Below are 23,963 nucleotides of genomic sequence, written 5' to 3'. Positions count from 1 at the left end.
AAAAGAAAGAACTGAATTTCTGGGAATGGCGTATTTGCCTCAGAGTACCTGTGAAGGGCCTGTTAGATGAAAAAGACAGCTTTGTCTCATCTTGCTGTTCATTAAACGAATTAAAGGGGATCTAATATGCTATGTATATGTATATATATATATATATATATACATATATATATAATGATACTATATCACTTGTTCATAGTTTCAAATCATGAAGTAAACCTATGTAAAAGTAGGCTAATCCCTGTGAGCAATAGAGTTGCAGCGCTATGCGAATTTTACGGCACCATAACCATATCAGAAAATATAATAGTTTTAGGGTATGACAGCATTATCATTATCAGTCACTATCAGTTTGTTGGGATTTTTTAATTTAACAAATACTTTATTAGAATCAAAATCTGAATTAATGTGTGAATGCATTTTTTTGTACACGGTATGATAATCGCCAATTTTCATACCTTGGACGGTATTCCTTGAAAACGGTGTACCGCTGCAACCCAAATCAGCCAAAACCTCAGACTGTTCTCTATACTTATGTTTTTTTCGTTGTTGTTTTTTTAAATCTATTTTTGCAACAAGCTAACATCAGCTGATGACAGATTTCTTTATACAGTCATCTGCTGCAGGCACACTACTGCGAGGGTTTAAATAACGTACAGTGCTACATGTAGCAACATGCTAATGTCAGGAAAACCAGCAAACTTGGTTGCAGATGTTAATTTCTCCTCAATTTCAGATCATATTCCTACTGGTACATGTCCGGGTGTGTGAAGCTTTTAGAAAGTGTCGCTATACTCTGTTACAGTATTTTCCCCTTGCTGCAATGATGATGCAGAGGACCCAGAAATGCTGACCAATCAGAGATGACTGGGCTTTTTGGGAGGGGGGCTTAAAGAGGCAGGAGCAAAAACAAAACATTTTAGACAGAAGGTGAAAGCAAGTGTTCCAGCACAAATTGAGAAAAATACAGCGTTTTTGAAAGTTAAAGCATTGAAACATGTTCTTGTAGAAACAAAAATACAAGTATGAACCTGAAAATGAGCATAACAGGTCCCCTTTAAAGCACATTAAAAGACAGTTGTCTGTCGCTGTTTCCAATTGCTCTTTCTGTCTTTTTCCATTCAGTCCGTCTGTCTGCTTTGGTTGTCTGTCTGCCTACCTGTTTGCCCGTCTGTAGTCATTCCCCCACCCTTTCCTCTGCCATCAGGCTCTTCATTCCCCGTCAAGGCGCTGTCTGTGTTTTATGGGTCCCTGTAGAACGGGGATCTTTTACAGGCCGACTGGACTTTAGAAGCCCCTCGTTTAGCAGCATCCTGCCTTAATTAAAAACCCCTTTTGTGCTCTCTGCCTTTAACAATGAAAAGGGAGAGAGGGGAGGGAGGGCAGGGTGAGAGGAATAGAGAGTGGTAATGCAAAGAGAAAGAGAGAGTGGGCAGGGACAGAGGAAAAGAGAGAGAGAGAGATGGCAGTGAATAGGAAGTGATAGGGAGACAGGCAGATAGATAGTAAGGCAGACAAAGGGAGGGATGGAGAGATATGGACAGAGAGAAGATAGCTGTTAATTACAACTGCCATTAACAAGACACCAGTCAGCCTCCTTAGGGAGAGGAAGGAGGAAAAGCTGGAGAGTAGAGAGGGAGAAAGGAAGAGAAGCAGAGGAGTGGAAGGGAGAGTAAACAGAGAAGAACAAGGGAAGAGGACAGGACTGCAGAAATACTTAGGAACTGATGAGCAGGGATTTTTTTTTCCTAAATACAGTTTCATATTGCATACTTTTCCTGAACTTCTTATACTATGTCTGTCAGTGTGTGCTTGAATATGACCAGGAATGAGTGTGTGTCTGTCTGTGTGTGTGTGTGTGTGTGTGTGTGTGTGTGTGTGTCTGTGTGTCTGTGTGTCTGTGTGTCTGTGTGTCTGTGTGTGTGTATGTTCACATCATGTATGTGTGAGGCTGTCTTTGGGATGATTGAGCAGCAGAGAGGCTGCTTACTGATTACCTTCATGTAGAACAAGCTGCTATTGACTGGAAAGTGACGGATGACCGTCGGCTCCGAGCATGTGTGTATGTGTGTGTGACTGTGTGACTGTGTGAGACTATGTGGCACTATAGATGCTTCTCTGCTTCTCTTATTTTACAAACAACTCCCCAAATGAACCAACCAAAATCTATTAAGTTTTTGTATTTTACTATTTTACTGTCTGTTATCACTGTCTCTGTCCCTCTGCACAGCTCTCTGTGTCTTTTCTCTGAGGAAAAGAATAACAAATGTGATGGATGGGTTGTGTGTGTACATGTATGTGTGTCATTTATAGAACTTGCCCGGCTCAGTGAAAAAATACAAATCCATCATTGAAAGTGACAGTGAGGAAATACAGCAACATTAGAACAAATGATTGCTATAATTGGACTTTGAAACATTGCCATAACTGTATCTATTTTTCTTCTCTTCTAGCTCTGCCTTTCTTCTAACCCTTCCCTTTCTTGGTTTCCTTTCTTTTCTTTATAAGTATCCATCATCGTTTTTGACATTTTACACATGGCGTTTTCTTGTAATACTTTCCTCTTCTTCTGTTTTTTCCTGTCTCACCCACTCAGGCTTCTCTGCAGAATGTCCAGTAAGGAGCGCCACCTAGAGTCCAACTGTCCGTCCTCTTATATAAAGACTGAGCCGTCTAGTCCTGCCTCCCTGACTGACAGCCTAAACCATCACTCACCTGGTGGCTCCAGTGACGCCTCAGGCTCCTATTCGTCCACGATGAACGGCCACCCCAACGGCTTAGACTCCCCGAGCCTTTACGGCTCCAACGCAGGGCCCCTGGGTCCTGCTGGCGGCCCCGGCTCAAAGCGTTACGAGGACTGTTCGTCAACTATTGGGGAAGATTCACAGATCAAGTGCGAGTACATGTTGAATTCGATGCCCAAGAGGCTGTGTCTGGTGTGCGGGGACATTGCGTCAGGGTACCACTATGGAGTGGCATCCTGTGAGGCCTGCAAGGCGTTCTTCAAACGCACCATCCAAGGTTGGCTTCTACTTTGACTTTCTGTCTATTTCTCTCTATGTCTGTATGACTCTGCCTGTTTGTCTAGATTCATATTTGTTTAAAATTGTAGACATTACAATAAGCTGTCATCTATTTGGTGTTAAATTCACCTGATGACAGGCCTTAAAGAATGTCATGAAAATGTTTTTATTTTATTTTTTCTGGGGATGAACGATATTGGATTTTTATACATATGCATATACAATATGCAAATATTTTTCAATCATTTTTGCTAATTGCCACTATCAATATACAATTTTTTTTCCACCTGGTTGCAGAGATCATCAAACATCTCCTATAGTGACATGAGTATATTATAATCCCCACTCTTATCGTGATGGCCCACTGCCACATGTAGACATAAAATACAATGCATTTCAAAATGTACACATTCACTGGGCAAAACAACAAAAGTACTTCAACTAGGTTACATGTCAAGCATTACAAGTTAATTTTTATATAATTTTTTCAAACAAAACTACAAAATTCATCCTACTTTAACAGGCTTGGATGATGGTCTCCTCTGAGATGCTTCAAAGCCACATTTTGACTATTTAAAGTCACTTAATTGAAAAGTCTTTTAATCGTCCTGTTATATCAGCAGACATTTCAATATTAGGACATTTTAAAGCCAACACCAATGATGTGCCAGTATTGCCATGCATCCCTAATTTCTTCGAAATATGCATTTATGAAGCTACATGGAAGGTCATAAACACCCAACAACTATGAGGGAGGCAAGAAGGGCAAGGTCAGAAGTTAAAGATGAAGAGTGTTTTTCATAATGAACTACATGTACCTGGACGCCTTAAAAAGGCACAACCTCTCTGCAGAAACATTGCACATATAGCAGCCAAAACTCAAACTGCTTCCTTCAAATAAAGCACTCTGTCACACCTGTACACACACCTGAGCCATTGCACCAGATCCAGGACATATGATGAAAGCCCCGGGCCAGATGTGAACCCAGATTTTTATGTGGAACATTGTTCTGCTAAGTGAGCCACCAGGACATCAACCACAGTCTATATTTCTCTCTCCTTCATCATTTCTCTCTTCGTCATGCGTGCACATACAGACACCCACATATAAGCATCCAATCAGCTTCATGCATACAGACCAACTCCCAGAAACGCCCCCCTTTCACCCTCAACCTTGACCTGTTCTGCATCAACAGCAATGAGTAATTTCCAGGTAATGTTTGCATTTTCAGATCGAGCCGCTTATGCTTTACAGAAAGCATGTTAGCTATAAGCGTGTTGTCTAGGAGATAACGAAGTGTTAGAAGCAGGTTGGAGGTTATGTCTAGGGGTCAGGAGGTCAGGTTATGAGTTAGAGGAAAGAAGGGGTAGAACAGTAATCCACAGGATGAGAAGAGTCCGGGAATTAGGCTCAGTAATCCTTTGCTCATCTCTTGATAGGACTAGAAGTATTCCATGAAGTGTGCAGGTATTTAGGCTCTATCCTCTCCAGTTTTTAGGAAATATTCAGCTTATACTTAACTCTCAGCTTGATCAAACATATATCCTTTTTTCAGCAGCAGCACAACAAGATAAAGCTAACAATATTCTGTACTTTTGTGAGTGCAAACAATACCCATGCTAGAACCAAAACCAACAGTGCGGTAATCCATTTCTCAGTACTTCCCGACTCTCACAGTCTGTCTGTGGCACTCGGCCACAAGTCTATTTTTCTACTTTTTAAAAAAGAAAAAAAAAAGTTTTTATATTGTTTTTTATGATAGATAGATAGATTTTTATTTATCTACAGCAACAGGATGATCAAATTACTGTAGGATTGACTCAAACTAAACTACAGTGCTCAGGAACATGGTACCCAATGCAACAGTGTGGTCTCTTAGAAATTAAATTTCTATAAATCTTATTTGAAACAACAAATACGTTTTAAGAGATTTAATTCTGAGTGTGTTACATTTTCAGTTACTGCAATGAGGAAATACTGCTAATGGACAAACTGGCATGTCGCAAAAATGTTAATACTGAATGTATCAGCAAAATATTTACTGACAACAGTTGTTTTTCTGCCAAAATAGGCAATCTTGCAAAACAATATCCAGTTTCTGTTTTTTTTAGTACCTTTTTTTTTTAAGACTAACCAAAGTCCTTTGTTGTCTAAACCTAACCACAGACAAGAGTCTGGATGCAACTTTGAGGTTCTGGTTTCATGGTCGTTTCATCTGAAAATAATCCAGGCAGCGATCACGTTACCACAACAACGTAATGAAGAAAGCAGTTTAATAACATACAAACATAATGTGTTTTGGGGGTGTCTGGAACATATTTATAATTTTAAGCCTTGAGTTCACAGACTTGATAGGTCTTTCAACTCATTGTTGGTTTTGGTCTTTTCATGGGATTTGATGGCAGAAAGAAAAACATATGATATCACCAGACTTTGATTATGAAACATACATCAATGAAATTTTTTTATGTGTTGGGAAATCAGGGAAAAGTCATCAGGTTTTATATTATGACCACCATGGTGGTTAATCCAGTCAGCAGGATGGTCAGACTGTGATAAACCTTTGAAGACTTTATGTTTGAGTTATAATCTTTAATGATTTGTCCCCATTAGTCAGCAGGACAGCCCCCTTGTCAGTCAGTATGCCACTGCAATAACCAAGCCACCAGTCAGCCGGCCAGCCAGCCATCATCGATCCATCGAGTCAGTCAGTCCGTCAGTCATATCAGACAGGATTCATCTATCTGCCTTTCCATCCATCCACCTATCTGTCTCTGCTTTCTTTTGCCTCCGATAAGCAGCTTTCCCAGTAAAGCCCCAGAGAGAGAGAGAGAGACAGGGGAATGTGAGGGGGAGGTGGAGGTCTTACATCCACTAGATGGTCACCACTACCTAGAGATGACCTGTATGTGTTTATTATGGCATGAGATCAGGACACAGTGCAATCCCGACAAAGAGATTGGAACACATACAGAGATAAAGGCGCAGACACACACACACAAAGTCACAGAAGCACATTTACACATAAACACCAACACGTATGAAGAGACAGCCACACACATGACCTTGTAATCACTCTGTGTATAGGTTTAACCCTTAATTCATCTGCAATTGCTTATAATAGTTCCACATGTCTCATTTCATTTAAGGGCTTGTTAAAGGTTACATAGGTGAGGATAGAGTTAGAGATTAAATACCCAGAGTCCAGCAAACGTATAGATACGATGCCATGTTGACACCAGAGCCTCTTCAGATTTCGACCTTGAATAGATTTAATGCAATGCCCTTTCCCCCCTCTGACCCTCTCATTCTCACGCTTCCTGATTTTCACTGTATTTGTAATCTTCCCTTCTCCTGTCGTGGACATGTTGCAGCTCAGGGAGGCCAGAGTTAGAGGTTATGGGTCAAGACTTTGGCAAAGCTAGTGGCAGGACTGCTGTCACGAAAGGTTGTGACCAAATACAACAATTTAGCAAGCAAACAGACGGGAAGCAACATTAAAACCGAAGCCACCAGAGGAATATACTGAAAAATGAGCACGTAGGGAAATCCTATTTAAACCTTTGAAACCTGAGTAAATTGGTTTGATTTGTTTCAAGTACATAGGGGTAAGGCAAAGAGCAGCTTAACAACACATGGACTGAAAAATACAAATAAATTAGTGAAATCTTACAAGAAAATTACAAAAAAAAAGGCAAAGAAAGAAAAGTTAAACAAATAAACAACAACCAAGAACAAGATGCAAAAAGTGCAGAAAAAAAACATTTATCATTTTTCTGTTGCACAATTTTAAATATGTAATAAGAATAATTGTAAATACCGTTTTCTGGACATTTTTCAATAGTTTTTTGATAATTTTTCGAATAATTTCCCTCCCTTTTTAAAAACTAATTTCTATGTTATTTTCAGGTAATTTTCTCGGTCACCTTTTATTAATTTCTTGCAATTTGTGGAACATTTTTTGATCATTGATCATTGATGATGTTGATCATTGCCTTCTTTCCCATGTTTTTGAAAGAAATCAGATTAATTTGCTCAGGTTTTAAAGGGTTAAATTGCTTATGAAATGTGTCTGAACATAGCACAAGAAACTGATATCCAATCAGGTTTAAAAGGGTTAATGTAAAGTATAAGACATTCTGAAGCATTTCTTAATGGCAAGTTGGCAAAATCATATCTATTATGATATGATATAAATATCTATTGATGTTTACTAAGAAATATCTACTCACTGCAACTTTAAAGTAATTTTCAATGGACACAATCAGAATTTGATGAGATAATCTATTAATGCAATTTTATGAACAAATTTCATTTGTTTCATCAATATTCGTGTTACAGTATTACTGTTAATGTTTGTTTGGATGCAGACTGAGCAGTCTTGGATCCACTGGAACAAATGGGTCATGACATTATCTTTGGCTAGCGCGCAAGCCAAACTCATCCACAGACCGTGCGGGTGTGTGTTACCCTTGTGTGTCTATGTGTGGGCTTGTGCTCATCCATGTAAATGAGCGTGGGTTTATGTGTCCGTCTGTGCACATATGCCTGTGTTTATGCAGGGTTTGTGTTAGTGTGTGTATTTTGGCTGGAAAGCAGGGCCAGCCTCAGATGGGCAGCGGCAGACATATTGGTATGTTTCAACCCATTAGCCAATAAAACCGCAGGTAATCACCAAAAAAACACCTCCAGCTGGACAGGGAGGAGAGCATGGGGTAAGAGAGGAGAGGAGACGAGAGGAGAGGAGAGGAGAGGAGAGGAGAGGAGAGGAGAGGAGTACACCAGTATGGATAAACAACAACTTGAAACAAGGAATGGAAGAAAGGGGAGAAGGGGGAGGGTGGACTGAGCACATGGATGTAGGAAGGAATTAGTGTGTGTGTGTGTGTGTGTGTGTGTGTGTGTGTGTGTGTGTGTGTGTGTGTGTGTGTGTGTGTGTGTGTGTGTGTGTGTGTGTGTGTGTCGCAGCATGGAGGAAGTGGCTCTGGCAGCTGCTGTTTCTGTGGCGTCAGTCCAGCGACACCTGACAACCTGCATCTATCACTCCCTTATTGAGAGAGAGGGATAAAGGGGAGTGAGGAGGAGGGCAAAGTTTGGGAGAGGGAGAGATAGGCGATGAAATGGAAAGATGAAGATAGAGGGAGGAAGAAAACCAGATGGGGAAAGGAACAGGAAAGAGGAAGATGAGAGGTGAACAATGCAGATCAGGTAGGTAGGACTATCAACCAAGGGAATTAGTGCGACAGTTCTGTTTCTACTACCTTAACTGTTGGAGGCAAATTGATCTGTGGAGAATGCAATGAGCAACTTAATAAGACATTGCCCAGCAAGAATTTAGTTTAAAGTTACACAAAAAATTCCTGAAAATAAGCCCTTAAAAAAGAAAAGTAAAAAAAAAAACAAGAAAATTACCCCAAAATGTGGTGAATATTAAAAAAAACATATAGGTTTACCTTTCCTTCTTTTAAATAATTAAAAATGTATATGATGAATATAGTCTTCTGGACATTTTCACCTCTAATTTCTCGCAATGTGTGGGCCATTCCTTGCTAAGTTGCTCACAGCCCATGTTTTCAAGTAAATCAAGCCAGTTTGTTCAAGTTTCAAAGGGTTAAACAGCTTGTAAAAAGGTGTCTGAGTGCAACACAAAAAAAACATATTTTGATCCAGGTTTCAAAGGGTAAAAATGAATAAAGCAAATCACTCAATAGGTAAACAGTTTTAAATATACAAATACACATTTGCTTACATATGTTGATATACAGTAGTTACGGGTGTCTTGGTGAAGTGGGCTAAGAGCATGCCTTTGTAGCTGCAGTGTGTTAGATTTGAATGAGGCCTAGAGACCTTGTCCCTTTGTTACCTCTGTAACTCTCCCATTATATACTATTAGTATAGTTATATAAACTATTTAATAAAAAGTAAAGGTACTAAAACAAAAAAAAGTTACCAAGAGGAAAAGGCTGAACTTATGTCAAAATAAAGTTAGATGTGTAACGTCAGGAGAGGTTAAAAAAAAAAAACAAAAGGACACCTCAAAGAGTATCGAAGACAAAAACACACACTAACATTCATATCACCTGGTCCGTACAATGGTGGACAATTGTCATGCAGCAGGTGGACGTACGCACACACATCTCAAAGGAGATTGCAGGGGATTTGAAGCCCTCGTATATCCCCCTCACTCACACCAACACACACATACAAACTAACACGTTATACATAGGAGCCTTCAGGAACATCTCTGCTCTAAGCCCACCTCAGTGCACAATAAGACACATAAAGACAGAAATAAAGAGACAGAGAGAGAGAGATGTGCCATTCTGATGTAAACCCCTCTTTTATAATTCCTCCCCCATACCCCCACTCTGAAGTAGGATGACACAAAGGTTACATAGTCCTATATCACACATTGATATGGATCTGTAGTGTAAAGGCTGTGACACACCAAGCCGACATCAGCGAACTAGCAATGGCAAGAGCCCCCTGCTGCATCGCCCTCACATCCCCGTGTATCGGCCAAAAAGTTGCGAGTTGAACAGCCAATCGGTTTCATTCACCAGCAGGCTCCATGGCCACCACCAATTCAACATGCTGAATCGGTGGAAAAAAAGCTGACGAGAATCGACATGGGCCAATGGTGCAGGGCATACCACAATGACGAGGGCCACTGGATGTTGCCATTGGCCCAAAAAGAGGGGAAGGCCAAATGTAGGCTTGGTGTGTCACAGCCTTTCGCTTTCACTACATACCATCTCTAAACATGCAGTCTAATACCAATTTCAGTGCCCTTTCAGGTGAGATACAAAATATGTCTGAGTTGAGGAACTGTTAATTAGATTTTTGCAAATGTAATTTATGCCGTAGCTGTGGGGTGGGGTTTTTTTTGGGGGGGGGGGGCACTGATTACCCAGGACCCCAGTGAGAAGCGGTCTCTCAAAAAGCCTGGAAAGAAAATTTGGTTTTGTTTTCGCTTTTTTATTTTTCACTTATCAGTGACATAACTAAATTAAATTTGTGTGAATAAATCAGATAAAAGGATGAACTTATTAGAAAGAAAAAAAAAGAAAGTGGCAGCTTTTAAAGGACCCCTGCCCCTTTCATAAGGTGCAAAATTCTTTAGTCCTCCCCTGCATTTGGATTCATCTTTAAACGCAGCTAGGACCAAGTGGGGAAGAGACCGCTTACGCACAGGGCCCAGAATTTGATGCTACGCCCCTGGATGTCACTTTAATCAACAAATGATATGCATTATCATTATGGTCCAGTGATATCCACTCCCACGGTAGCACTTAGCATGTGTAGATGTTAACTTTTTACCTCAGTGAGAGGTTTAACACATTTAGCCTATCAGCCCTATAAGTGGCTCTTTACTGCAGTTATCCATTTAGCAGCGCTTGCCTGTTTAGCCTTGCACTAACAAGGCCTTTTTCTGACCGCCCATTAACCCACGCAGATTCAGTGTCATTAGCACATTTAGCCTTAGTGCTAAGTAAGTGTCCCTCTTAATTGCTGAATTATTCTGCTCCTCTATCATCCGCATGTAAAGGTTGGGTGTAAGCTAACTAGTCCCATTAGTCGTGTCCATTAGACTGTAAGGGTTTCCCCAGCATTTAGCATGTTTAGCCTCTACTAACTAACAAGGCCCATTAATGAGCATCTTGTTACCCATTAGGACGTGTTCGTGCATTTAGCCTTTTTCCAAGCTAACTAGCCCCCTTAATCAGCCCAGTAATGAGAAAACATCCTCTCCACAGCAGCAGTCAATAGTAATCACTGTTTACTCTGTTTCAGTGGGAGATGCATCGGCTCGCTGGGGTACAGTAGTCGTCGGGGGTGGGCACGGCAGCAAGGAAACAAAGCTTTCTTCAGTTCACATCTCAACACAGTTCATAACATAGATAAATAAACCTTCCCGAACAAAGAGGCCCGTTTTAGCAATTCTGCAAAAGTCCGGACTGTCCTAACAAATCCATAAATGTGCTTTGCTTTGAGCTGGGTGGAAGCAAATTACTAAGTGGAGGAAATGAGCGGACCTGGAGGGAGAGTGAAGGTGAAAGTGAGAAAACAAACAACAGAATAAAACGGGAAGAAAACAGGAGGCACAGTAGATTTGTGAAAATAGGTTTCTTTAGACATATGGCAAAAAACATTTATTCATTCATTCATTAGCCATAACCACATATCCTCTTAAGGGTTGCAGGGGGACTGGAGCCTATCCCAGCTGACATTGGGCGAGAGGCAGGGTACCCCCTGGACAGGTCGTCAGACTATCGCAGGGCTGACACACAGAGACAGACAACCATTCATGCTCACATGTACACCTACGGGTAATTAAGAGTCACCAGTTATGTCTTCAGACTGGGAGGAAGCTGGGGAACCATGAGGAGAACATGCAAACTTCACACCGAAAGGCAAAAAACAGTATTGAAAACAAAACAAGGGAAAAAGGCATGACAATGTTCTGTAGAAGCAGGAAGATATCGAAGAAGATGAATAAATTATCAAATAGATAGTGAGGCTTTGCACAGAGGTAAAAGTGGTATTAGCCTCTAACACACTCCGAGTGTTGTTGTTTTTGTTGGCAAGGGTTGTGAAGTTAATAGACTTACTTTGGCTAATAATCTTAGCCTCAGCTCTGCACCAGTGCTACTGTGAGTGAACTGCAGCTAGTCACGCAACGGCGGCTGGCGCCAACTTTTGAGCCTGCACATACTGTATATACCCTTTAACACACACACATATATGCACAAATACACTATGTCTTCTGTGCCCTTTTTTAACAGTGATAACTCTATGGAGGTGACTATGAATTTCTGACACATTGACTCAGCAGCTGTACATTGTTAATACGATGCCCACACACACAAACTCAAATCAGAATTCAATTTGATTTTAATTAGACAGCCCTGTATCACAAATCACAGTTTGCCTCAGGGGGCTTTAAAACATACAACATCCTTCTGACCGTAGACCCTCTGGGCGAAAAGGGAAAACCCCCTAAAAAAAAAAAGACCTTAAACTGGGGGAAAAAATGGTAGAAACCTCAGGAAGAGCAAGTGAGGAGGAGTCCTTCTCCTAGGATGGACAGACATGCAATAGATGTGTACAGAACAGATAAACACAATAAAAATACAGTAATAAATATGAAGAAGGCAGATTGTGTGCCTGTGACAGTCAGTTTAAAAGAGTTTAGTGCTTGCTGTTGCTCAAAGAGCATCTTAAAGTCAAAGGTCAAGACCAAGGAAGCTGAGTTAGTTTTCATCAAGGTTTATTTTTTTCTCTGCCGGTCCTGTCTGATGATGTATCCGTCTGAAATGAAGCCCTTTTGCTGTCTTCCTCTAACATGTTTACATACAGGCAACATAGAGTACAGCTGTCCAGCCACCAATGAGTGCGAGATCACCAAGAGGAGACGCAAGTCGTGCCAGGCCTGCCGCTTCATGAAGTGTCTGACTGTGGGCATGCTGAGGGAGGGTAAGGGAAAAGGTCTCTTCCTTATCTTTCTCTGTTAACTGTGCTACATGTAGCATTTGAAAGCCTATTAAGAGATCATGATACCCAGAGATACTGTTTTATAGAACAAAACGTGGCTGCAGTTTCACTTCATGGCACACGGTGAAGTAAATGTTAAAGCCATAGAAGAAATAAGTCAAACCTGTTAATTATAGCTAAAGATTAAATGAAAACATAGAGAAGATTACTATCCCCTTAAGCCAGGAAGCAATGGGGTTTATGGGTAATGTGGTCCTAAGTTTGTAGGACACAAAAACGACCAGTGCCATAAATAAAGGCCATCGATTCAAACATGTTAATGGTAAATATATCAAGATACAATATGAGAAAGATTTATTGATTTTGAACAATGCTACATGTAACACTTATAAGAAATTGTTGATGCTCCTTTTACAAACAGTATATTGTAATCTAATTCTATTTGCACCATGCCCCTCATGTTTCCCTACACATGTCCATCTCACCACTTTTTAAGCTTTTTGTGTTCTCATATGTGTTCACAGCTTATTTTCTGACTCTTGTCTGTCTTCTTCCTCGTTTTCTCCCTGCGTGTCATTACTCCCTTCATGTATGCCAGCTTCCTGAAATTTTGTTTGACTAGAGTCTGAACTGGATTTGTTTGAAAAACGCTGGGCAAATGAAAAAAGAAAAAAAAAAAAGATTGGTCTTTGAAAATTCATGGAAAAGTTTTATCCAAAATTTTATCCATGAAAATGTGTGGGAACCCTGGATGTATTTTTCTCTTGTTTTTTTGCGTGTGCTCACCCTTCACTTCCACATGCACAAGTTAATTGTGTCTGAGGAGATGTGCACACACAAAGTCCCATTCCTGAAAACAGCCTTGCATTACCTAAATGAGATAAACATAGAATGTTACAAGATAATTGCAACACTTCCACTCAGCAGTTCAATGGTGAAAAATAAAAAAAAACAAGATATCTGCTCCCAAACCACTCTGATTAAATACACTCACTCTCTCATTTTCACACTCCCTCATTGCCTCTGCCTCTTCCTCTCCCTCATGTCTGCCCACCTCTGACCTTTCTACTCCCACTGCACTTCCAACGATGAAAAGAGGGAGAGGAGTGGCGAGGGATGAAGAGGAGGGCCGATGGAGGGAGAGAGAGAGAGAGGCATAGTGGGAGGGGGAAAGGTGGGAGAAAAACTGGGGGAGGGAGGGAGAGAGAGAGAAGCGATTGATTTATAGGAGCAGAGGAGAGGGACCAGGGGAGGATGAGAGGCAGGGGGAGGATGGTTGAATGAAGCAGAAAGTGTGTGAGAGAGAGAAAGGAGAAGAGAGGAGGGTCAAGGTTGTAATTGATGGGAGACCTGGCCTACGCCCCCTTCCTCACAGTGGTCAGGGAGCGTGCCTCTGCCGACGCCTGGCAGCCCTCCCTCCATCCATTCCTGTCTCCATCTCTCCCTCCAATTCTCCCACTCAGTATTACTGTACTGCTTCTGTTGCTTCTCTCACACCTTTCATCCATCCATTCTCCTCTTCACTCGCTGTTCTCTCCGTCCTGTTGGCACCATGACACTCATCCGTACCTGCAGCCTCTCACCCACTCACACAGTATCATGTGAAACAATAACAGTTTGGTGTCAGCAGTTGTAGTAAAAAACAAAAATGTGGACCAGACAAGCTCTTGATAAAGATGTAATGGGCTGACAACTTCACATGCCTGATGTCACATTTCCCATGACTTAAATGAAGTGATTACATATTGCGAAGCTCTCACTCATCACTGTACACTTCACTCCAGAGCTGGACGGCCATCTTTGACCTTTCGCAGGCCCAGTCGCTTCTTTTTGTTTATTTACAAGGCCTTGCTGAATCAAATACCTTCATATATTTGTAATTTGATTTAACAGCAATCTGACTGTAGCTATACTCTGCGATCTCAAGATTTAGTTTTGTTATATGAATAATATAATTGTTTAGTTTTGTTAAATAAATAAAAAGACAGTATGGACTTTATCTACAAAAACAAAGAATGCAGTGAAAAAAACATGACACGATTACATAAAAACATAACTTTGCCAACAAAGACATGCTTGATAAAGAAAACATAGAAGTCGTTATATTTGATGACAAATAATGGTGAAACTCTCAAAAAATTAAATTCTAGAATCTAAAGGCACACCTTAAATAACTTGTAGACAGGTGCATTTTAGGAAAGTAAGAGATACCTGACAAAGGTCTAGGGCCAAAAGGTTTTCTATTTGCAAATAATAGACTAAATGTGGGAATTCTCTTCTCTTAATAATCTGAATTCCAAGTATGAAAATAAAACTGAAAGGCTAAAATAAAAACAAAAAAATAAATGAGATGCCAAGAACAAACATTTTTGATCTTCTTTAAATTACTGTCTACATTTTGCAAACTGCAAAATGTTATGAAAGGATTTAACAGTTGAAAAATTAAATAAAACTGCCTCCAACAGCCACAGTTTTAAGTCACCGCAACATGCTTATCTCTCTCTCCTCTGTCTTTCTCTCTATCTCTCTCTGTTACATGCACACACACACACACACACACACACACACACACACACACACACACACACACACACTTTCCCAACAAGCTGCTGTCGTAGCGTTTGTTCCCCCAGTTGATCTGACATAGGCAGAACCCATGTCTCATTTCCTGTTGTGTCTCGTGGATGTGTGTGTGGCCACAAATACCCACACACATGTGTAAGTGCATGTATTATTGGCAGCTCCGACAGTCTCACAGCTCACACAGCTCAGACTGCATCCTCCTACTGGACACAGACACCACATTGCTGCCATCCATAAACAGGCCGTTATTTACAAGTGAATGTTTTTTAGTGACCATTTCGTTTTAACACATTTTAAAAACTTTATTTCTCTAGATGTGGTTTAGCAAAGTAGACATGCTATTGATTTTAACCCTTACTGATGTGGTTTGCCCACTAAGCCAGTTAGAGAGCTGAACTATGCTGCCTTTTGTTGCCGCAGCTTCCCTGCCCCACACACATATATCATGCACACACACACACACACACACACACACACACACACACAGACCTACATATATATACATCAACATGACAGACCACAGCCACCTCATTTGTTGTGGTGGGTGTGAATTTAATACAGGAGGTCCTGCTTTACATATGAATAAGGGTCATTTGGAACATTGATACATCCATTTTCTTATATTTTCTCTTTTTCATTCTGTTTGAACAGGGAAAGGTCGAGAACTATAAAAATGAGCTAAATGCATACCTTCACCCTTGCTTTATACTGCGGAAGATATTAGTTTATGTAATTCATTGTCATTCTCTAAGAAATAGTGCATGCTGCAGACACACTAAATATCTCCTGAAACCTCTTCATGAGTTATTATTCCAAAATAGAATGCCCCAACTTAAACCCATTATAATGCAGTGATGTCACTGAAACATTACACATAATAAAAAAAGATTGAGAAAAATACATTTTTCAGTGCTAAACTGTAAAAGAAGACCTGTTCTTGGTTAGGAATAACTTAGTAAAGACTAATGTGCAGAATCACAAAACCACCTGGTTAAAGATTTTTTTTCATTTTTAACTAAAAAGCTTTTGCCCACACAATATTTAAGAACATTGTTCAATGGGTTTCATGCCACTCCTCCAGGTGTACTTATTGTTGCGGCAGAATTGCGTAGATGATGATGGTAAGTGGCTAGATCAGTTAGCATCAGAGCTAACTGTGGTTGTCAGGGGCTAGCTCACGGGAGAAAGGTGAAGATAAAGTGGTAAGGGTGGAGTGGGAGTGGGATGGAGGACATGGAGTAGAATGTGTGTGTGTATGTGTGTGTGTGTGTGTGTGTGTGTGTGTGTGTGTGTGTGTGTGTGTGTGTGTGTGTGTGCGCGCGTGTGCGTGCATGCGTGCGTGTGTGCGTGTGCGTGTAGATGCTGTGGTTTACCCCTTAGGGCAAGATCTGCCTCAAATTAGCTTTGTCGCCCTAGGAGACAGAGAGGGTGAGATGAAGAGCAAGTGAGGCAGCAAGAAAGTGTGTGTGTGTGTGTGTGTGTGTGTGTGTGTGTGTGTGTGTGTGTGTGTGTGTGTGTGTGAGGACAGAGGGGGGAGAACAAGAGGCCAGAGGGTCAGTAAAGCAACTCAGAGCCGAGCCCTTTCTTTACGTGTTCTCTTAAACACACACCCAATAATGTGGATACACACAAACACACGTATCTCTGTCTGTGTGGAATGTTGAATGTTGAATGTTTCTCGATGAGAGGAGAGGAGTAAGCAAGTAGGGGGTAAACTGAAGGAACGAACATGGGGCACCCACCCACCAATATGTAGCAGCTAATTTCTGAAGCAGGGCAATTAAAAGGCCTGACTATATTATGGGAACTTCCCCTCTGGCAATGGCTGTCTGTCCATTTTTAATGAGGTCATAATGATGCGTCAGCTGTAGACCGAAAGGTCACAGGGGCGGGGCTTAAATCTGCCTAGAGAGGACGGGGGGGAGAGTGAGAGAACAGGGGCATTATTGCAGGTAAAAGATCTGATGAATAATAATGACACAGGAAAAGGCTGAAAGTGATTTTTAACCAATTCTAACCTCACAAAATACATGTAAATCTAATCGTATTTATTTGACATGTCAAAAAAACAAACATAACGCTGTAGCTGTCACAGTTATCTCTATTTGTACACAGTTGGCAAAGCAAGACAGACATAATGCATTCAAATTCAGCAGTAATGTGTACAATTGTCATGAACAGAATACAAAACACAGATCAGACATTTGAACATGAAAGGCTTTGGCAGAGGCACACACACCCGGAGCCAGCAATATTCAGTATGCATGTACATTGTACATATGGTCATATTGACAGATTTGCTCCCTTACAACATAGCAGCTTTGATGATGGCACGTCTGATGAATCGTGGTTAAACAGACAGAATGGGCTGAATCCAAAACCAAAGCCTCCATCTCTATATTGCCGTAAACGGCCAGCTGGATTCAGATGGTAGACGACTAGAGAGACAAGTCCACGGACTGCAAATATAAACCTTGGCACACTGCCCCACGCACACACAGACACACACAGACACACGCTAACGGCTCGTGCCAACTTTGGCCGTGCTCCCCACGGCCTCTAAGACCTAATGAGTGAGATCGGGTGGAAGACCCCAGTCTGTGTGAGTGTGTGTGTCTACAGCTGGCAGTGTGCGTCATAACTCTGTTCATAGCTCAACAGTCCTGACCGCTGCTATCCAATCTCATTGCTGCACACACACACACACACACACACACAGTCATGCACACCACAATCAAGGCGACCGGCCGACACATGTTCACACACAAAACACACAAAGACAGTTACATTTCCTTAAAGATATCAGTGATTAAAAGGTTAAATTAAAAGGAAGAGAAGATGAAATGACAAGAAAAAGACAGTTTGTGGGTTGATAGATGAGGAGGATACAAAAAGGAAGGAAAGAATGAAAGAAGAGGATGACTAGAGGAGGAGAGAGCGAGTGATGGGGAGATGGGAGGAGACAAGAGAAGAGGACGGGGAAACAGAGGAGGGGAGCGCCAGACAACTGGTGGCGTCTGGTGTTCCCCCATGGGAAACTTGTAGCTAAATCTGGCCCTGTAGCGTCTGTCCTGAGTGAGTGTGTGTGAGTGTTTGTGTGTATGACTGGCATCTGGTTGCACCCCAGCAAGAAAGGGGCGATAATGGAAATACTGTGACGAGAGATCTGCCTAAGTGGTCCGCTCTCTTTCACATACAGTTTATTTCTGTTTGTCTGGAGAGGAGAGGAGAGTACTGGACTCGACTCAACACGACTCGACTTGAGTCTAGACTGGAGTGACACTCTTTCCTGTGTGTCTTTCAGATACCTTTCACAGGTATTTAAACCTTTGAACCCTTAGCAAATTGGTGCCTTGTCTTTAAAAAACAACAACTTGGTAAGAAATGTTCCACAAATTGCCAGAAATTAGTAGATGTAGAAAATTATTTTTTTAAAAGCTTGGAAAAAATGTCAGAAAAAAGAACGAAGCCATAGAAAAACTGTATTTTTAACAATCCTATTAACATATTTAAAAGTACGTCACAAAATTATTATATATTTTAAGCAGTTTTTCCAGGTCATCTCCTTTTTTAACTTTCTTTTTTCTCTTTATTTTCTTTTTTTTTTTTAAATTAATCTTAAGATAATTTTCTTGTACTTTCTTAATTTAATTTCGTGCTACTTTTTTTTGGTAATTTCATCTTTCATCGGTCATTGTATTCTTCCTATGTTTTTCAAAGAAATCAAGCCAATTTGCGCAGGTTTCAAAGGGTTAATCCACCAGTTGACTAATTGAACATATCCCTCGTTATTACTGAGCAAGTTGTTGTTTTTCTTTGGTGTCAGCAAATTACTAATTCAGAAGAGAGGAAAATAAATTCCCTCATCTCAGAAATGTTGGGTGCAGAATAGTTGTGCAAATTTAGCCATGTACTTCTTAAACAAGAAAAGGGGCCATTAATGGAGAAAAGGAAACGTTTTTAAGAGGATTCAACTGTTCTCACTCACAAGCTCACATTCACACAAACGCACACACACACACACACACACACACACACACATATTCACTCACCAGTGACAGCCACCTGCCTGCTGCCTCAGGCAGTGCTGTTCTGATCTGTTCTGGTCTAAACAAACGTCACTGCATGACACTACACACACTTTCTTCTTAACCTCCCCTCCACCACATGCTCTCTTTATTAGGACCTGAGCATCAACTGCAGGCGGGCAAATGGCCTATTGAAACTGAGGGAATTATCATTTTTTCACCTAAATTTATCACAATTTTGATGCTGAAATGCTCATGAAACTTCGCACACTTAACAGAACTGGTTGAAAATTTGATATTTTATGCATCTCGTGCTGTTAAAAAATGGATGTAAAAAGAGCTCAGTAGGGCCCCCTCAAAAGATTTAAAGAAGTACATGTGCAAAAATTGGTATAGGTACATGTAACATCCAAAAATGTACCAAAAAGTCTCCTGGAGCCATACCATAAACCGGTCAACCCAAAGTCAGCAATCTGTAATTTAATGGCCAATTTTTGTGATTTTTTCACAATTACCGGGGTCATACTTTAACAGACTCCGATTTAACCCAGTTGACTTCAACTTTTGCCCTAACCATCTATGCTCTCTTTATTTTCGGTCTCTATTTAATCTCTCTGTGTCAGTTTTATTTTAATGTGTGCAGGAAAACAGATGTAAAACAACAATCATTTTGACTCCAACACTGATATGAAACACCACTGTATTGTGGTATTCCTGTAGCTACATATGCACATATGTTGTTTTTTTTGGGGGGGTGATGTTATTTCAACTTCTTCCTCACATGTAGATAATTCATAGACACGCACACACACACACATTAGATTTAAATGGGTCTGTTGTCTTACCCAATCTACTGGCCCATCAGTTGTTAAACCCACATAGGAAAAGCCTTTATGTTATTACATCAACACTGGGGTCTCACACACACACTCACAAGTACACACACAGAGAAACATAAGGTGATAACCTGGTCTAAGGTGGTAGAGAGACTTCAACCCTGTTACAACTTCAATTACCATAAAACTACGCTCTCTCACTCTCACTCTCCCTGTCCGTGCCTCTTTAAACACTCTCTTCCTCTTGTGCTTTTTGTCATCCTTCTCTCTTTGCTGTGATCAACAGAAATCAATCATTTTATTTGTCTTCCTACTCCTCCCTTCACTCAATCCCTCACTCCCATCCTCGCCCTCTTTCATCCTCCCATTCTCTTATCATATCATTGACCAATCCAATCCATTTTGTGTCTTTTTCTCGTCTTTCCTCTCTTCCTCGTGCTCCTCTATCTTTCTCTTTCCATGCTTGCCGGTTCTCTCTTCAAAAGCACTTAGGTGTCAAAGGCATTTCACTCGCAATCCCTCAACTGTTCACACACGCACGTGCGCTGACACAGAGTGACGCCAGTGCAGTGTAAAATCTATGCTGATGTGATCAGTGCAGGTCGGGCTATTGACAGACAGCAATATTCCCACGATGGGAAAGATACACCTTCATCACTGTCACTGTGTGCAAGTGTGTGCGCAGCATATGATAAAAGTGGTACTAAACGTGTTTAAAAACAGTGTGTAAAACAGGTATTATTAATTATATGGTATATTACACAGTTTGTACACACTCTGCTCTGTGTAACACAAAAAATCGGGGCAAACTGTGAGACGTCTTCCCGTGTGTGAGTGTGTGGAGGTAGGAGCAGTAGACTGAGATGTCCTGTTAGTTGACATAATAATTAAGGGGTATAACCTCTGTGGATTTTGTTTTTCTTCCATGGAGCTTTCCTTTTCTGTCATTATTCCATTCCTATCTCATTTCCTTTTATTAGCCCTTACTTCATCCCTCTTTTCTTTATCATTTCATTTTTTCTCATCCTCCTTTCTTCTTTTGTTTACAAGCCCCTCCATTACTTACCTCTCCCCTTCTCCTCTTATTTCTCAACCTGTGCTCCACTGTTCTTCTGTCTTCTTCTTTCTTTTATCATAATCTTCAATTAATGCTTTTTTTTTCATTTTTTTATCTAAATTTTATTTCTTTTCTCCCTGCCTTTTTATTCCATTTCTTACCCATTCATTGTTCAATTATTCTGTTCTTCCCTTTTCTTTCCTTTTTTTACTTCACATTTTATTTTTTCCTCCCCCTCAGTCATTTTCCTCTCCTCTCCTCTCCTCTCCTCTCCTCTCCTCTCCTCTCCTCTCCTCTCCTCTCTCTCGCCCATTCTTTACGACTTGAAGGCTCATTTGTTAAGAGGAGGTAGAGCACTCTCACTCTCCCCCTAGCCTCCTCCTGTCTCTTTTTGTGGGCTTTGGAAATATAATTTTCAATTTTTAATTTGATTCATTTAGATTTGATCATTAATCAGTGCTGAGAGAGAGTTAATTTGGTGGAAAATAGATGAGGTAGTTAGAGAGGGCTCTTTATAAAGTGAGCTCAGCTCAGCACTGGGTCTTTTAGGTATAAGGAAAAGAGAAAGTGAAAAATTGAGAGTCCGTTTGTGAGAGGTTGTGTGTGATGGGTTAGATGTGTGCGTGCAATAGACAGTCATACAATAGCAAGTGTCTCTAGATTGACTACATTCAGTTTTGTGCAGATTTAGAGTAAATAAGACTGTCAATGAATGGGCTGTCATCATCTACCAATTTCTGTGTTGTACTTTACATAGAAAATCACGTGAATAATGGCACTGTCTCTAACCAGGAGGGCAGCAGCTAACAGCAAGAGTGCACATGTTTTCATTGCTTCAGGTTAACTCTTGGAAACCTGAGCAAATTTGCTTGCTTCTTTCAAAAACATACAAAGAAGGCAATAAGCAACTTAAGATATGGCCCAAAAATTAGAAAGATGTTAGTAAAAAGTTAAAAGAATATTACCTTAAACAAGAAAAAGGAAAAATGAGAAAAAAGCAAATAAGAACATGACCTCAGAAAATGTGCTGAAAATTGAATCAAATTGAATACATAATTTAGTATATAAAATTATAAATATAATTTTCTGAACATTCAGTTTTTAAAGCAAAATTTCAGGTAAATTTTTTTGTTGATCCAGTTTGCAAAGAGTTAACTGCTGTCGCTGCTAACATTACAGTCAGCTCTGTTTTTTCTGTTTTGATACCATGCTGCCTTCTCAGATTAGTGGCCAGACTGGTGGTGCTACCCATATATTTGATGGCACCATGTGTGTTTTGCATTTGTCTGTCTTTTGTCTGAGAATTTTTCTTAAATAGTGACTCAAAGTAGGTATGTGATTGAAGACTTTAGCAGAAGCTGTGGGCTTATCATAATTAGACTCACAAGCAATGACACATGGGAAACAGATGTTTGCCCAAAATCTCCTTTTTGATAGTTGCATCAAATTTTAATTTAATTTCTCACTTTGAATATGTGTCTTGAATATATGCCGCCGTATGACTGAGACAAACTCACCTATTGATTTACGCTCTTCCTCAAACCCTAAATTCTAAAAGTCTTAATTTGTTCATCCCTTCCAAACATTCACTTTCTTCCTCGCTTCTGACATCCTTCTCTAACTCCTTCTCTCCGTCTCCCTCTCCTCTTCTGACCAACCACTGACCCAGGTAGTGACTGAGCAAGCTGCTTGCTGGGGCTTACCCAAACACAACGTAGGGGTGTGGGTTAGAGAAACATAGACGTTGTGTGAATGTGTGTGTGAAAGAGAGACAGAGTGGGTGTGTGAGTGGGTTTGTACCCCCTGGTGTTAAGAGTTTCTTGACCGTTTGCTGACACTGCCCCCTCCCCCTCCCCCACTGTACCTGGACTGTCAGCCCTTCTGTCTACCTATTTTCGTCTCAAGCGCACACACACAAACACACACACACACATACACAAACAGATGCATGTCATGTTCAGTTCACTGAGTTGACTGCTGCCTCGACCAGTTAGAGGTTCCTAAACGACTGCATCACCGCAGGAAAAATGTGCGTCAAGGTAAGATGCTTTGAACAAAAGCGGCCATCAAAATGCACACGTGTTCAAAACACAAATAAAACAGAGAGACACGTGCACTTACAAGCCCGTATAAATGCAGGTGAATGAGCAAACATGCTCCCTGACAATTTTTTTTCTTTACTGCCAATAGGTAGTCTTTCTGTTAAATCTCTTTGGCATGTTGTCTTGGTCGTGGTCAGCACATTTTTCAGAGGATTTAAATCTCGGTGTGTTAGCAAATCTCCCTCTTGCTCTCACTCTTTTTACCCACCTCTCTTTCTTTTTCTCTCTCTGTCTATACATTTAAATCCACACTGTTTTAATACACCTGCCTCAAAAAAACTTTAACATCGGTGCACTGTGAAGCAATACGAGGGGATGTTTATATAATATTTTTTGGTGTTCAGTATTAGGATAACTTTTTCCCCCTCTAGACCACATGTTGGTGAAGTTTCTGTAGATGATTATTGTCTTAATTGAGCATTGTTTTATTTCTGAACGGTCTAAACAGAATTCCAGATTCTTCCTCTCCTCCTCCAGGGTACATGACACCTCTGTCTTCCTTATCCATCTTTAAGTGGTAACCACGGTAACATCCAATCCCCTGAGAGATAGGCCTAATTAAATTAGGACTCCTTTGTGTCAATTAATTAACGAGACAGACAGAGAGAGAGAGAGAGAGAGAGAGACGGAGATTGGGCAAGAGACAGGAAAAGAGGAAGTCAGAAAGCCAGAGAGACGACATGAGAGAGAGAAAGAGGCCTTTTACCCCAATGGTGTCTCTATAAATTAGGCTTGTTGAAGAATAAAAGAGGCAGGCGAGTTTAGCAAGCTTCACAATGATATAAAAGTGTTGGCGTGTTAACAGACACAGACACACGTATGTGCTGCAGAAACAGCA

At 40.7% G+C, this 23,963-nt stretch overlaps 1 protein-coding gene across 5 annotated transcripts in view; it reads left to right on the top strand.

Annotated features, from left to right (window-relative positions):
- Positions 1-23,963, top strand: part of esrrga (estrogen-related receptor gamma a) — an 88,193-nt gene that overhangs the window by 24,272 nt on the left and 39,958 nt on the right. For 3 of the 5 annotated variants that reach the window (XM_088079208.1, XM_088079202.1, XM_088079216.1), the window contains exons 3-4: positions 2,597-3,021; positions 12,385-12,513. In XM_088079208.1, coding sequence (XP_087935334.1) covers positions 2,597-3,021; positions 12,385-12,513 — 554 coding nt within the window. The remainder of the gene's footprint in view (positions 1-2,596; positions 3,022-12,384; positions 12,514-23,963) is intronic. The other 2 variants (XM_088079211.1, XM_042486879.2) reach the window with 1 other exon arrangement.

Source organism: Plectropomus leopardus, chromosome 1 (genome assembly GCF_026936395.1).
Source record: "Plectropomus leopardus strain MGB_pleo_1.0 chromosome 1, ASM2693639v1, whole genome shotgun sequence".
NCBI classification, from domain to species: Eukaryota; Metazoa; Chordata; class Actinopteri; order Perciformes; family Serranidae; genus Plectropomus; species Plectropomus leopardus.
Note: the sequence above shows the minus strand (reverse complement) of the source record. Positions and strands in the feature narration are given on the sequence as shown.